Raw genomic sequence first — 15,252 nt, 5'->3', positions numbered from 1 at the left:
GTATTTCTGTTGCCGCTATAACAACAAATACTAAAAACAGAATAATATAAATATTTAAATGGGGCTCCCATACAACAAACGTGATTTTTTTTTTGCTGTTTTTTTCCGTAATGGTACGGTACCCTTCGTGCGCGTGTCCGACTCGCACTTGGTCGGTTTTTTTATTATGTAATTATTTGGTACAGGATACTGACTTGATCTTGGGGTAGGCGTTGGCGAAGGTGTCGGCGTGCGGCGCGTGGCAGAGGTGCGCGGCCGCCTTGTACAGGTCGTGCAGCTGCGCCAGCACGCAGCGCTCCGCCGAGCCGCAGTCGCCCGGGTTCACCACGCACTTCACCAGCCGGCACAGCTGCTCGAACACCGCCGACGTCTGCTCTACGCACACTGCATAACGACACACACACACACACACATCATCAGATACAGTTTCCTTTTATAACTTGCACTTTTACGTTATACTCTAGTGAAAGGCGTCAGTGATACTCACACAGCAAGCAGGAGTGGTATCTCCGGAGAGCGCCGACCGTGTATAGCGCCAGCGCAGAGGTGTACGCGCGCGGCGCCGCGAGCCCGGTGCTCGGCGCGCCGCGCGCTATCAGCGCGCCTTCCACCTCTGACAGCTCTTTCAAAATCTGACACATACAAAGGAACGCTTACTAAATTAACCACAAGGCAATCTAAATAGAAATCTTTGATAATAACAGGTATTATTATTATTTGTTTGTCCTTTCCATATCTCGGGACCATGGGGTCCCGGAATTTTGGTAGGCGTGCGCGTGGCCGAAGCCAACAGCCCTATAACAGAGGCCCTATTATTGGGGTGTTGTGGGCCTTTGAGTGCCACGTCGATCAAGCAGTGATCTACTGTGACGGCCCTTTAAAGTTTATTACTAATGTCCGTTGAATCCAGGAAATTCCAGATTCTCTGAGCCGTAATGTTCTGTACTCATAGGGTTGCAATACGTGCCGCCCTAAGTAAGTACTTCTTAATACCAGGTATCGAGGGGCGCAGCTAATGCCACCATAAATCATAATGTTACCTGTATACAGGTCTCGATAAGACCGTGCACATTAAGCGCTATCTCCATGAGGTCGAGAGCGAAGGCGACGTGCTCGGGCTGCGGCAGGTAGGTGGTGGCGCCCGCCGCGTAGGCCGCCAGCGCCTCGCACACCGCGCCGCCCACCGCCCACGACACCGCGCCTTGCTCGTACATCGACATCGCCTACAACACATCCGTCTCTTACACCGATCCGGCCCGAACGCCTTTGCCGTCACAACATTTACAAGCGGAAATCCAATAGAGGAAATTGTGATTGTGACCCACCTGACACCGGAGGCGTAAGTTATACCTCGTAAAGGCGGTGTCGAAGGCTCGTATTTATGCGGGGATAACGAGGAACAACCATATAATGAATATCATTTCGAGTAAATAGCAACACCATTAAGGACAGCGAAGAACGAAACGTAGAAATAGTAAGCAAGTTTTGCAACATACGCTGGAATCATCTTCGCGCGAGCAGCCCCAATCGTGGCATTGTAAGACCTGTCATCGCACGAATTGGTCACTAATTACTTTACTGTCAAGTGTTCATATCCACTAGGACTTTAGGAAAATATACGAACTTGAAATTTTTGTGTGACGGCTTCGAAGTTGAACTCGCTCCGAGCGTGTTTCTTCACTTTGCCGCCCTCGGCCACGTCGATTGAGAATTTCTTTGAAAATAATTTGCATATTTCTGAAACAAGAATGTGTCTCGTTAATGTGTAAAGGCATCAGCCTCTTTTCGTTAGTGTGTTTTAGTAGTAAACAGTTTTATAAACGAACATAAAAATTGTATTGTAGTGATCAGTAATGAAATGTATGTCGTTACCTTTGGTCATCTTCTTGACTTGATGCTTGGCGTCGTCGCGCTGGCGTCCGACGCCGTGCAGCAGGATGTGGCGCTGGTTGGCGTCGTGCGGCGTGTGGTCGGGCTCGGCGGGCGGCAGCGGGAAGTGCATGGTGTAGCTGTAGTGCCGCGACGCCGCCGCCGGCGCCGTGCTGCCGGACGACTCGCCCGCCGACCCCGTGCGCATGCCTGACCAACATCACAACACAACACAATTGTACTGCGACTGGGACTCTCAACGTGGCGCAACACACGCACCCCGCACATATTATACAAATACACTTCACACAATCGCGATTTATAACAAAGCAAACGATATCTGTCTGAGGGACGTTATAACGTGTAACCTATTATTAATATTATCTGTAAGCATGTTCGATTTAGTTTGTTGGTTGCGACATATTTTACAAATTGGTGTGTAGTATCGTTGGCTGGCAATATAAGTGCGATTAGACGACCTACGTATATGATTGCTACCATACAAAAAAAAACTATTTTGTAATTAAGTTAATTTACAATATGTTAAGGTGGATCTCCTTGTGCGAATTTCATACAATTTTATTGGCAGTTTTTCTCTTAATACGTACATTTTGTGCACTTTAAACCTTGATGTTTTGGTAGTCCATATCCATTTATCTTTGCGTAATTACGAATAATGACCAGTTATTCAATAATATTATTGAAAAATCCATTTGAAAATTGAGAAGATTTTGCTCTAACGCTTGTTTGTGTGAGTGATCTTTACACTATCCATGTAAAACAAGATGGCGAGGTTAGGTTTAATCATAACCAACAAGATGTCGCTTTAACACAGGTGACCTAACTCAGTAGTGTCTAATTAGCTCGACAGGTGGCAATATCGTAAGGGTATCTAATTCACAAAACATAGTGTACCCGGTTTAGCTTACAAACCAAAACCGGTAAAATTTGATCCCTTGATTCGTACATGTAACACCTAATCGGAGGTCAAGCCAGATTTGGTTTTCTAAAGGGTCTCCAGAAATCTTCGTTAATTACCACTACCAGTTCAAAACTTGGATTGGTAGGTAATAATTTTGCAATAATTTCATATTAAAATTATTATTTATAAATTATTAGTGCTTCATCATTGATTTACCAAAATGATAAGATTATAACATTTAAGTTTAATACATTATCATTAAGCCCGTCACCGTCAGTGTGAAGGGTACTTGTTATGCCATAGATAACCCTTGCGTTTTTCTGCATTCGTTTTTTCAAACTACCGCTCGCTTTATTTCCCGTTCACCGTTAATTTAACTATTGTGCGGAAGAGTTGTTGTGGTTGTGATTTACTCGCTGGATTTATTTATACGGACGCCTTAGCCTATAATACTGCTTAAAATTCATTTTACTTTTTAGGTAAGTAATAAATGTCAATTCATTAAATGTCAGTGTGAACATCAAAAGCCTTGTGTTACCTATATTGTTGCCTTCATATCAGGCGACTTGTGAGAATATTAGGAGCCCTTCGGACTTCGGAGGTCAACTTGTGCCAAGCGTTAGTTCATACCCAGAATGTCGTTATGGGGAAAACTAACGGAGGAGAGTATAAAACACATCGGTGGTCCGATGGAAAAAGAAAACGGCGTCAAGTTCAAGCTGCCTTACAACACCATTATGGCACCAATTCGTATGTATTTCACAGTCAATATCAAATCGTACTAATACTCAGGCTCTTTAATTTTGTAATGCTGCTTTTTAGGGTTCCGTACCCAAAGGGTAAAAACGGGACCCTATTACTAAGACTCCGCTGTCCGTCTGTCCGTCCGTCTGTCCGTCTGTCTGTCACCAGGCTGTATCTCATGAACCGTGATAGCTAGACAGTTGAAATTTTCACAGATGATGTATTTATGTTGCCTCTATAACAACAAATACTAAAAACAGAATAATATAAATATTTAAATGGGGCTACCATACAACAAACGTGATTTTTTTGCTGTTTTTTCCGTAATCGTACGGAACCCTTCTTGCGCGAGCCCGACTCGCACTTGGCCGATTTTTTTAACCATTCATAATATTTGTTGTCCTCGCGGCCATGATTATTATCCACACAAATGGTATGTAATAACAACACTGGAGTAATAAGGATAGACATATGCAAAAACAATAATGTAAGAGTGAGATAGCGCCTTATGATGTCGTTGTTTCAATAACGAATAACCAAGTCCTTACAGTAGCAGTACTAAGTACTATTTCATATTGCAGGCCGAGTAGAAATTAATTAACAATTAATAATTAACTATGATGATTTCAGAAGATAGACTTTTACCTGAAGCGTCAAATGCCCATAAGGTGATAAATAATGGTTCAACTAGTGCTGAGTAAGTAAATTGGTACCTGTTGGTGACGTTCGTAATAATAGGTATGTATTTTGTATTATTTTATTCTGGACCTAGTAGGGGAGAGTGGGGGAATTGGGAACACTTCAAACGCTCTAAAAATATATAAAAGCCGAATTTGCTTTTATGCTAACCGTTAGTGTGGTTGTCTGTTTATCTAATTTTACCAAAATAAGTTAATGTTATCCTACTAAATTTGGGCGAAAACAAAAACCTTGCCGTTCCTTTTTACCCGAAACCATATGGGGTAGTCGGAAACAGTCCGCGGGGGAAATGGAAACACTGACAGATTTTCAATTTAGTTTCACTTTTCAAGGAACTTTTTTTTATCTCACGGGATATGCGTATAACAATGTACAAAGAAAAACATATTGTATTTTCAATCAGTATGTAGTAGGAATCATTGAGAATGCAAGGGATAATTGGGAACACTCTCGTTTCCTTAGTTTCTAAATTAAATAAAAATTATAACAAATGTTGAAAATATTTTGTTCGATTAATTGTGACCACATGTGCGTAGCTTCTGAATCTTACAGTCACTTAGGCACATAAAAGCCTCTTCGTGTTAAACATACTCAAGATATAAAATGGCATAAAATGAACTTCCAGAACGATTTTCACCCATAATAGCACAATCGGATTAGGACTAACCTCGAAATCTCTTGGACAGTCATGAAATTTAGTACATATGTTAATTAAAGGTCTCTTTTTCATGTCCACACTATTTGACATTTTAGGGACCTCGAGAAATCACAGCCATCTTAGAAAATGTGTACCATCCTGGAGAAATTTGCGTTTTATTCTAAATATACGTTATCTATGAATAGATGGTGTAAAGCAACATTAAAGCTTATTAAATTCTACACAAAAAAGTCCTAGATATCTTTGCGGAAAAAATACATATTGTAATAGAAAATAATTGCTGAATCCAGATTTAGCGCTTACACCCTTTCAGGAGTTTATGAGTAGGGTTATGAGTTTAAATACTGATAATCAATACACCCTGTAGCTCAGGATACTAAGCGGATTTTTTTAAATGACGTATCGGTAGATTCCTCTTGCCTTTCACAACCTGTTTACACTTGTTTTATTAAAGAAAAAACAATACAGCCGACTTGAGAGAATGCTGAAAGTAAAATCATATTTTCTTAATGACGTCACACAAAATTATAGGTTTTTTTCCCCTCTCCCTCCTTGTCACATTTGGCAAACCCCTCCCCACTGGTGTGACATCACATTTTTTCAACAAAATCGGCAAATCGAATTAAGTATTATTAATATTTTATCAAAATATTTTTGACAAAAGATGTGTTAGCAATTTTAAAACCAAAACTGATTAGTAGACCCCGTTATCTTGTGGCACTGACATGATGGCGTTTACAGATTTTGGAAAATACATACAGGTTGAGAGAAAAAGGTAATTTTTGACAAACTTTTTTTTGGTGCCAATCGATCCCATTCCTATCCAGGATCAAAACTTTCTATGGGACCAAAAAAAATAAACGGCTAGAAAAGCCACAAGCCGAGGAAAACTTTTCCCATACAATTTGTATGAAAATAACTTTTATTTTTCACATTTCAATTTTTATGCCAATCGATTCCATTCCTAGCCACTATCAATAGTTTCCTAGGTGTAAACTTACGGTAATGTATTAAAAAGCCACAAATTAAATAAAACTTTTTTCATACATTTACTATGGAGAAAACGTGAAATTTTATTCACAGTTTTCTATCTCGCCCATCAGTCCTACAGTAATGTCTTCATACAGTATTATGGTCCTTAAACGTAACAGGACTGATTGGCGAACCCGATTGTGTGAGATCAAAAAATTTCATTGAGATTGAGCATATACTTTTTGCATTATATAAACCTCGATATTGAGATAGTCGATAAAAAAACATTCACGCTCTACTAAAAAGAAATGTCAGTGCGACAAGATAACGGGGTCTACTCATTAGAAAAGAAAATTAAAAGAATAAAAACGATTATCGTTCAAAAAACTTGTTATTTAACTGTACTGTACAAGTTAAAGTGACTCCTCTCCCCCTTGTCACAACATGTCACATTTTCTTCTTTTCCCCCTCCCCCTTAAACGTGTGATGTAATTAACGTATGACCCCTAAAAGAATATCCCCTGAAAGGGTATATATTTTCTATAACAAGATGTATTTTTTCCGTAAGCCAAGCAATAAGAAGGTATAGAGGGAAATGCTAGGAATACAATTTTTGACTAAGTAACTTTGTTTGGACTAGTTAGGAGATGAACATATCAAAAGTCCCCATCCGTAACCCTGGTGCCGGGGGGGAGAGGGTGGTTTGGAGGTTATGTTTTTCGGTTTTTCACATATCTTGGAAACCTTGCGTCTTAGCGACATGACTACTTAAACAAAACGAAAGCTGATTAAATTAGCTACAAGTTTAATTCAGTCATTTTTTTGATATCGTGAATAGTCTTCGCTTCGAGATATTCTCTATTGAAAGTTTATTTGGGGCTCTAAATTTTATCTTGATATCTACATCAATGAAGCTACTAGGCCATGTTTGGTATCGTTTTCGTATTAATCGGGAGTGCCAAATTCATTTATGGTATCACATTCACACCATTCCGAAGTAAAAACATATAAACTTTAAACAAATTCCTTTTTTTTAACTCCTCTTCACAAACCGCTGAATCGGTTTAGTTGAAATTTGTAGAGATGTTTTGGACATGTGAAATTTTACTCACAGTTTTCTATATCGCCACTCAGTCCTGTTAATACTGTATGAAGACATTACTGTAGGACTGATAGATACTGTAGGATAGATAAAAAACTGTGAATAAAATTTCACTATTTCTCCATAGTAAATGTTTTAGTATTTGTGGCTTTTTAGTACATTAACATTACCGTAAGTTGACCCTAGGACACTATTGATACTGGATAGGATTTAGCTAGGATCCTACATCCGATATCGGATCGAACAATGTGAAAACGCTCATAAGCTCAACATTAGTTTTTATCAAGTCATAGAAAACCTACAGTTATTGCAATATCTTCACTTTTGCAGTTGTAATGTATTGGTGTGAATTGCGATAGATAAGGAATGCGTTCGCGTTCACGGTCTTCACGGAGTCTCTAACGTAAACCTCAAGTGTCAACTCATCGTAATTACGACTATAGGTATGAGTAATTAAATTACGGCGAGACGGAAAAAAATGTCCAAATTAGAAACAGTTAAAATTTTGATATGAAAATTTAGCTAATTTATGTTATTTTTTAGTTTATTTTTAATGTTTGAATTTGTGGTACTTAGTTGTAGACAAACTAACATTTACCAAAAGTTTTAATCTGTCAACCGGCTGAAACTACTTGGTCTGCTTAGTCAACCATAACATAAAATAATAATACTCGTATATGTTCTTACAGGCGTGCCTACTGCCTAGCGGTGCAGTTACAATGTTTATCAAGTATGAAAGAGCGAATTCCTCCTATACAAGTTATTAACTTAATTTTGGATTTTTGAACTTGTGATGTACAGTCCCCATCAGATATATCGGCGCGCCCGAGGTGCTCAAAAATATCTGAACACGCACTCTAACGCCTTGACAATAGAGGCGTGTTCAGATTTTTGTGATAGTCTCGGCCGCTCCGATATATCTGATGGCGACTATACATACCTATTACTTTTTGGTAATAAATATTTTTGTAATTTTTAAATGTTTTTTCATTTCGTTCTTTAGGTACCAGGCGGAAAAGGTATGGTATTGTGTTCCAAAAAATAGCTAAAGCTTGCATTAGGTACTTTCCCGTAAAACATGAATATTTCCGTTCTGCATTGAAATTCAACTTTTTGTCCATGAAACGAATAACGAAATTAAGTAGATCGATAAAAATACCTATTGAATGCGATATCTCTCAGCGCAAGTTTTTGAGCAAGTTCTAAAATAAATAAATAGGTATTGAAAACCTGATTCTTACAAGTCTGGACTTTCTTGGGCTCATTCTACTTAGAATCTCGTCAATTTAAAAAAAATGTCCCAAAATGTCCGTTCCATTACGTCACGTTTTAGTCTGTAAGTAAATTATGTTACTTTTACAAGTGGAAACTACAATTTCCATACGAATGTGGCTTTCTATTAGAAAAGGGTTCTTATGCTTCATGTGTAATAAAGACTTTTTAACAGAATTTCAGATGGAAAGGACCTTCAAAATATTTATCAGCACGGTTTTTACTCACTATTATTTTTAGTCGCCTTTTGAAATATGTCTCACGATAGTTTAAGTGCGGAAAGGACCTTATTGCACTTGAAGCATCAGGACCCTTTTGTAAAGCCACATATTTTTGGAACATTTTTTAAATATCAGGGTTGAATATGCTAGTGATTCAGAGCTGGAAGAACCCAAAAAGATAAGTTGTGATGCTCTTAATTTTTTTTTTGAAAAAGCTCTTTTGGCAATTTTACTGACGCATATATGCTCTTTTGCGGCGTGAAAAAACGCATTGTAGAAAGTATACTTATTATTCACTTATACGTAACCTTTGAAATTTTATAATTTGGAATGTAGGTAGCTGGAATCAGACCAAGCAAACGCCTAGGTACGTAAACACACGCTACGAGCTACCTTCCGTGACCATAGACAATCCGCCCATTCTGGTGCTAAATTCAGTTCGTCTGGATGCGCCTTTACCATAAATTAATCTTGCTGAAAAATTCATCTCCTACACCGCGCCATCTAGTTTACACTGTTGTCCCTTGTCAGCTAATGAGAGTAATAAGAAAAGCCATCTTCTGAACTAGAGACCTCTAGTCTATTTTGGCGTAATGGTCACAAGACTGACAAGCGGAATGACAGTTGTTATGGTAGTGTGCGTAAATGCAAGAAATTGCAATATTTTGCAGTTTTTACCGGTTTTTGATGAAATGAGACACTGTTCAGTGGAAACATATGTCGATTTAGACGTAATATTTTTTATTGTTTTTGCGTATATCAACACATCTTTGAAAATCGTTTGGGTTTTGAGAGAAATAGTGATAATCCACAATTTGTGCACAATCACGCCATCTTTTGGTGGCTAGTCGGCAGGACATCCCTAGACATCCACCTTAACCAGGCAAGTCACTTATTCTTAAAAACTACAAATAAATTACCTGAGACGGACATGGGACCCATTCCCATTGAGTTCATACCAGGTATGCTCATGCTGCCAGAGCCCATCATGGGAGAGTTGACGCTGTGAACATCGCAATATATTAATCACATTATAAATAAATATTATGACATTTTTACACAAATTGACCTTTTTTCCTGAGTAAACTCAAGAAGGCTTGTCCACAACAACTAAGTACCTACTCAGACAGCGATATATATAATACCCAAATACCGTCAAACGGGGTGAATAGGGACAATTTTGAACTTTGTCTGGGATTTTATGGCGACTGGGAGTTTGACAATATATCACGACTTTCATGCCTTTCCAGTGTTACTATTACCAAAAGAATATAATCTACTATTATTTTCAATCCCAGGATACAATTTATGATAGATATTTTCTTTTAAGTTATCAGGTAAATGACATTCCCGGTTCTTGTCCCTATACACCCCGTTTGACGGTATGTAGTTAATTACATAGAAAACACCCATGACTTAGGATTAATATCTGTGCTCATTACACAAATAATACCCTTACCGGGATTCAAACCCAGGACCATCGGCTTCATAGGCAGGGCCACTACAGACTAGGCCCGACCGGTCGTCAAATTGTATCAAATTAAAGTGCAATATCAGATAGTGCAAATAAGTGAATAGGAACCTGTGTGACGATTCTCCGGGATCCTTGGGGCTGTCAGGCGCGTCCATAGAGTTTTGTTGATCTTCTTTGATATTTTGCAACAGCATATGGAGTTCGTCGTCTATTTTCGAACCGTCCATATCCATTCGCGCCTGTTCCTGAAAAGGAAATGAAAATATCAGTAAAGGTAAATTGTATGAAAACTTCAGCTAAAGAAATAGCGTGACACGCTCATATCAAACAAACAAACGATCAAAATCAAATGGCTGTAATTAATGTCGAGAGTGTTAGACTCCGACCACGATAACTTTGCAGTGACTTGAAGGTAACAATCAAGGCCTATTGACTTCCTTGAAAATACATATATGACCCACCAAAAGCTTCTATGTGTTGTCCGTTCTCTAGAAAAAGTTGCCAGTAATTAACATAAAAATATTTTACAACAGCAACTTTGGGCTTCGTCTATACAAGTCCGGGAACAAATCAAATTATTTTATTAAAGATTTTGATTTGTATTAATACTGTCAGACGTTCTACACGTGTAGTCTGTGGGTGAAATTTACACAGAGAGCCTACAACACAATTCGCGTGCAATACAACATCCTTAGAATGTTGTTGCGGCTGCCGAGACATTGCAGTGCATCCAGAATGTTTGCTGAGGCGCGTACAGATGACTTTTTCGCCGTCAGGAGAAAAAGAGTTGGATCACTGCTAAGTCTATGCGGGGCTGCAGCAACGGCCTTCTGTGGGCGTTGGCTGAGCGTCTCGACTCTCCTCTCACTCGCTACTGGGTGGCAGTGGCGATTGGCAGGGCCAAGTAGAGCAGGTTGTCTGCCTTGCTTGCCCCTGCCAAATATTTTTTTATTTATCGTGTAGGTAATATATTTAGTTTTTTTTTTATATTTGTATTGTTCAATTTTAATTATTGTTGTTTTTGTATTGTGCCACTAACATAGTTATTAAGATACTCTGTAACTAACAAACTATGGATCAGCTCGGTCTGAAATAAATGATTTATTATTATTATTCTCTTTATTTATTATTTTTCTCAGGTTAGGTTATTTTATAATATGGATATAAAAATAAAATATAAAAACACTTACGAAACAATACAAAATACATATAACCACATTATAAAAAACCTAACCTAGGGTGCCGCCAGCAGCGAGGCAGGGCCCAAGCTGCCGGTGGTCAGGGCTGCAGAGAGAGGACCCGCCGGACTATCCGCGCCGTGTCCAAGATCACCGCCTTCTGCATCTGACCCTTGATCCAACCGCCTAGCGAGAGTCTCTCAAGATGTTGGTCGAGACTCTTCGCTATGAGACCGTTCGCCGAAACGACTATCGGGACAATGATCGTCGAATCAACATCCCACATGGCGGTTATCTCGTGAGCCAAGTCTAGGTACTTACTGCACTTGTCCTTCTCGGCTTTCAAGAGATTCTCGTCATGGGGGATGGTGATGTCGACGAGGGCGGCCCGGCGTTGCGATCGATATATTATCACAATGTCAGGCTTATTGGCTATAATAGTCCTGTCAGTGATGACAGATCGATCCCAATATAGCGTGGCACGACCATTCTCGAGAACCGGCACAGGTAAATACTTGTAGTACGGTACTTCGCGGTCCACAAGGCCGTATAGAAGAGCAAGTTGCTGGTGAATAATCCTGGCTACGAGGTTATGTCTGTGCAAGTACTCGCCGTTAGCAAGATGAGAACAACCGGAAATGATATGCCTGAGTGACTCTCCGGGACGGCGGCATGCCCGACAAATGTCGACCGTACCGTCCTTCAGGATATATTTCCGATAGTTGTTCGTCATCATAACTTCGTCCGCAATTGCACAGGCAAAACCCTCGGTTTCTCCGAAGAGGTCCCCGAATCGTAACCAGTTCACCGACGCGGGCAGGTCTACATCGGGTCCCGTGAGAGCCTTGTAGCCCGTTGTCGTTTGCCAAGGAGAGCGGCGTGAATTATTATTATTATTATAAAGTACTCACACTACAACTAGACCGCGAGCCAAGCGCAAATTTCGTCAGTCATCGCCTCCCGGGCGAAAACTCGTATAGCGGTTAACGGCTATGTTTTTTTATACTACGTCGGTGGCAAACAAGCATACGGCCCGCCTGATGTTAAGCAGTCTCCATAGCCTATGTACGCCTGCAACTCCAGAGGAGTTACATGCGCGTTGCCGACCCTAACACTCCTCTCCCTCGAGCTCTGGCAACCTTACTCACCGGCAGGAACACAAAACTATTAGTAGGGTCTAGTGTTATTTGGCTGCGGTTTTCTGTAAGGTCCAGTTCCAGTTGGGCTCTGCTCTAGATCTGGAATGACATCCGCTGTCCTGTGCCCTACCACACAAAGCGAGATGTCATTCACAGTGCCCATACCTCTCTTTTGGACGTAGTTTAAGGACATACCCGGGTCCTATGTATGATGAACCCTCGTGAACGTCAGCTGCCGCTCCGTTGGTGGGTTGAGGAATACGAATTTTCGCCCGGGAGGCGATTGGTCATGGAAATCTGTTCCTGGCCCGCGGTCTATAGTGTCTATACCTATATGTAAATTATGATTTATTTTTGATATAAATTATTATCTATTTCAGTTTGTCTTTGTCTATGTTCATAAAATCTACAGAGGGTTGACGTGCCTCTTACCCTCCTTAATAAAATTTAAAAAAAATCTTTGTCAATAGGCCTTGCACTTTCGTCTGGCTGGTAAGAACTAAGAACATAGACAAAATCTGTAATATCAATGCTGTCATTAAAGTCACTGAACACAAAAACATCACTTTTCATATAAAACGTCTAACTATTTATTTTGCTTATAATATTTTTATTTATTAGTTTTAAAACTAATCATATGCGGGACGTGAGCAACGTATGCTAAATGCGTCTTCGCACAGACTCGGTTAAATTTAAATCGTTGTAATAACCCAGAAACAATAATTATTTCAAGGTAAGAAATATATAAATCTTTAAAAAAAATTAAGTCCCGCGGACGCTATATTGCGTCCGAAATTACAATCATAGTTCATCATAGATGATAGATGTAAAACCTCACATTGTTTAAGCTCAAAGCTGGCAAATTTAGACCCCTGGTAGCAATTATAAGCAAAGTTAGTTATTAGTTACTAAGTTAGGTAATATTGTTTAATTTGCGACTGTTTTGTTTGAGAGAGTGAATCAACAGATGGCTTGAGCTTGAGATGATAATATAACCCTGGATACCCCTACCTAACATAACCCTGATATATAATATCTTTGAAAAAGCTCGAAGGGTAAGGATCTGCCGCATATCCAGACTAGTTTCCCGGTGACCAAGACCGCTGCGCTGAGCTGTGGAGTAGAAAATGTCCCTTAACCGGATAGACCTAATAACAACTTTAGTTGCCATTTGCCTTAATCAATGTATTTATTTTGTTTTGGACTGATAGATGTTATATGATCACAATTTACATGAATTGCAATTGTGGTGTGTGACTGGGACCATATGTTCCAAACATACTCAATACTTTTATTCGGACATAAATGACAATGTAGGTACCAAGTAATAATATGTTTTAGGTAAATATATAAAAAGCCATATTAAAAGCAATATTGTATTTGACAAGCCCACCACAGTGTCAATAAGTTTTTAAATAAATATTATAAACAAGTTCCACAATTAGTACAACAAGCCCCGTCCCATGCATAATTTGTATAGAATACGACTTTTTTTCTTCCTATTGTATTTTTTTCGAATCAAGCTTTTGATCCTACGTAATAGGATTGAAAATATTTTTTTATATCTTAATTTTCAATATTTCACTAATACCTGTAAAATTTCGACCGGTTTGCGCGATAAAAGTTAAATTCTTCTTTTATGTTGTTTATCGACATGTTTCATGAGAGATACTGCAAATAGTTTCAACATAATTAACTATATAAAATAACATGAACAATATGGCAGTAACTCTTAAAACGGACGAAACGTAATGAAAAGTGAAACTTTCAGCTATATGACTTACTTATGATAGTAAAATGATGTCAGTGTTTAAAAACGGATGTTAAATACTACTTATTTTACAGGATTTCTGGTTTACGTTGCATTATAGATGCCACGTCCATTATAGGGGTGTTTACTAAGTACCTATATATGGTTGGAAGGATCAGAGGAAAATAATATTTATTTTGACCGGCTGAAAAAAGGAGCGTGGGGTCAGGGTGATTGAGAATTGGGCAATGAACTTCATGTTCGGTATCGTGTGCGTGTTTTGTTTTGTTTTTGAAGAATGTGTATAATATTCTGCTCATGGGCAATATGCTTGACATATTTTTATTTTTATTAGGTAGATGGCGTTCATAATTGTTTTATCGCCATTACTTTGAAAATTTTACACGTGAATTGACTAAGTACACTGCGTGAAATTTGAATTTAGGTATACAAAATTAAGTAATTGTATGATTTGCTTTTTACCTTAAGTTTTTATGAACTTATTTGAATTTCTTGGCTCTCAAATAAGTGTCCTGTAATTCAATCTAAAAAAAAATTATGGCTCACTTTTCCAAGTCGAAAACTTGAACTGGGCCAGTAATAAGTTATTGTACCTAATGAGTTTTTGTCAGTATAAACATTAGACACTTTCGATTGATATGAACTATTTTAACAAGCTACAGGTTTCCTACTATACCTACTAAGATCGAGTAGAATTGTCGAGGGATATATGCTAATTATTTTCTATAAATAACTCTTATAATAACATACATTGAAATAAATGTTTGCATTTATGTGTATAATGTGAGAATAGTATAAGATAGGATTATCTATCCTCATTATTATACTATACATTATTCTGACTGTGATTTCGATGTTGTTGGTTCGGTTCGGTAACAGAGGTTTAATTTATATTGGATGAGACATAAGCGTTACTAGTAACATGTTGCCTTGTTCTGAGTTGAAGTTCGTGTTTTTTTTTAGCGAGGATGGAATTATTGTTTTTTTTTTTGTTGCTGGAGTTTTTGACTATGGGTCAATGAAAGTTTATAGAGCTGTTAACATGTGACATTTGTGCTAACTTTATAACAAAGGTATACTTAGTTAGAAAATATTTGAATACCAGTCTGGCGAAAATTGAAAAGATGGTTTGTCCTCGTCGGGTTATCCTAATGAATATATTTTGATCATTAAATTAATTAAATGAAATAATATCTGTGTTGACCAATGAATTTTTTTAAAGCTAATGTTG

General features: G+C 38.5%; 1 protein-coding gene across 4 annotated transcripts in view; it reads right to left on the bottom strand.

The window, feature by feature from the left end:
- LOC134754802 (mediator of RNA polymerase II transcription subunit 12-like) overlaps positions 1-15,252 on the bottom strand; it is a 142,170-nt gene that overhangs the window by 90,066 nt on the left and 36,852 nt on the right. For all 4 annotated transcript variants that reach the window (XM_063691174.1, XM_063691170.1, XM_063691173.1 and 1 more), the window contains exons 17-23: positions 10,042-10,178; positions 9,380-9,462; positions 1,873-2,079; positions 1,625-1,737; positions 1,041-1,223; positions 488-632; positions 195-384 (exon numbers count right to left, since the gene is read on the bottom strand). In XM_063691174.1, the coding sequence (XP_063547244.1) occupies positions 195-384; positions 488-632; positions 1,041-1,223; positions 1,625-1,737; positions 1,873-2,079; positions 9,380-9,462; positions 10,042-10,178 (1,058 nt within the window). The remainder of the gene's footprint in view (positions 1-194; positions 385-487; positions 633-1,040; positions 1,224-1,624; positions 1,738-1,872; positions 2,080-9,379; positions 9,463-10,041; positions 10,179-15,252) is intronic.

Source organism: Cydia strobilella, chromosome Z, assembly GCF_947568885.1.
Source record: "Cydia strobilella chromosome Z, ilCydStro3.1, whole genome shotgun sequence".
NCBI classification, from domain to species: Eukaryota; Metazoa; Arthropoda; class Insecta; order Lepidoptera; family Tortricidae; genus Cydia; species Cydia strobilella.
Note: the sequence above shows the minus strand (reverse complement) of the source record. Positions and strands in the feature narration are given on the sequence as shown.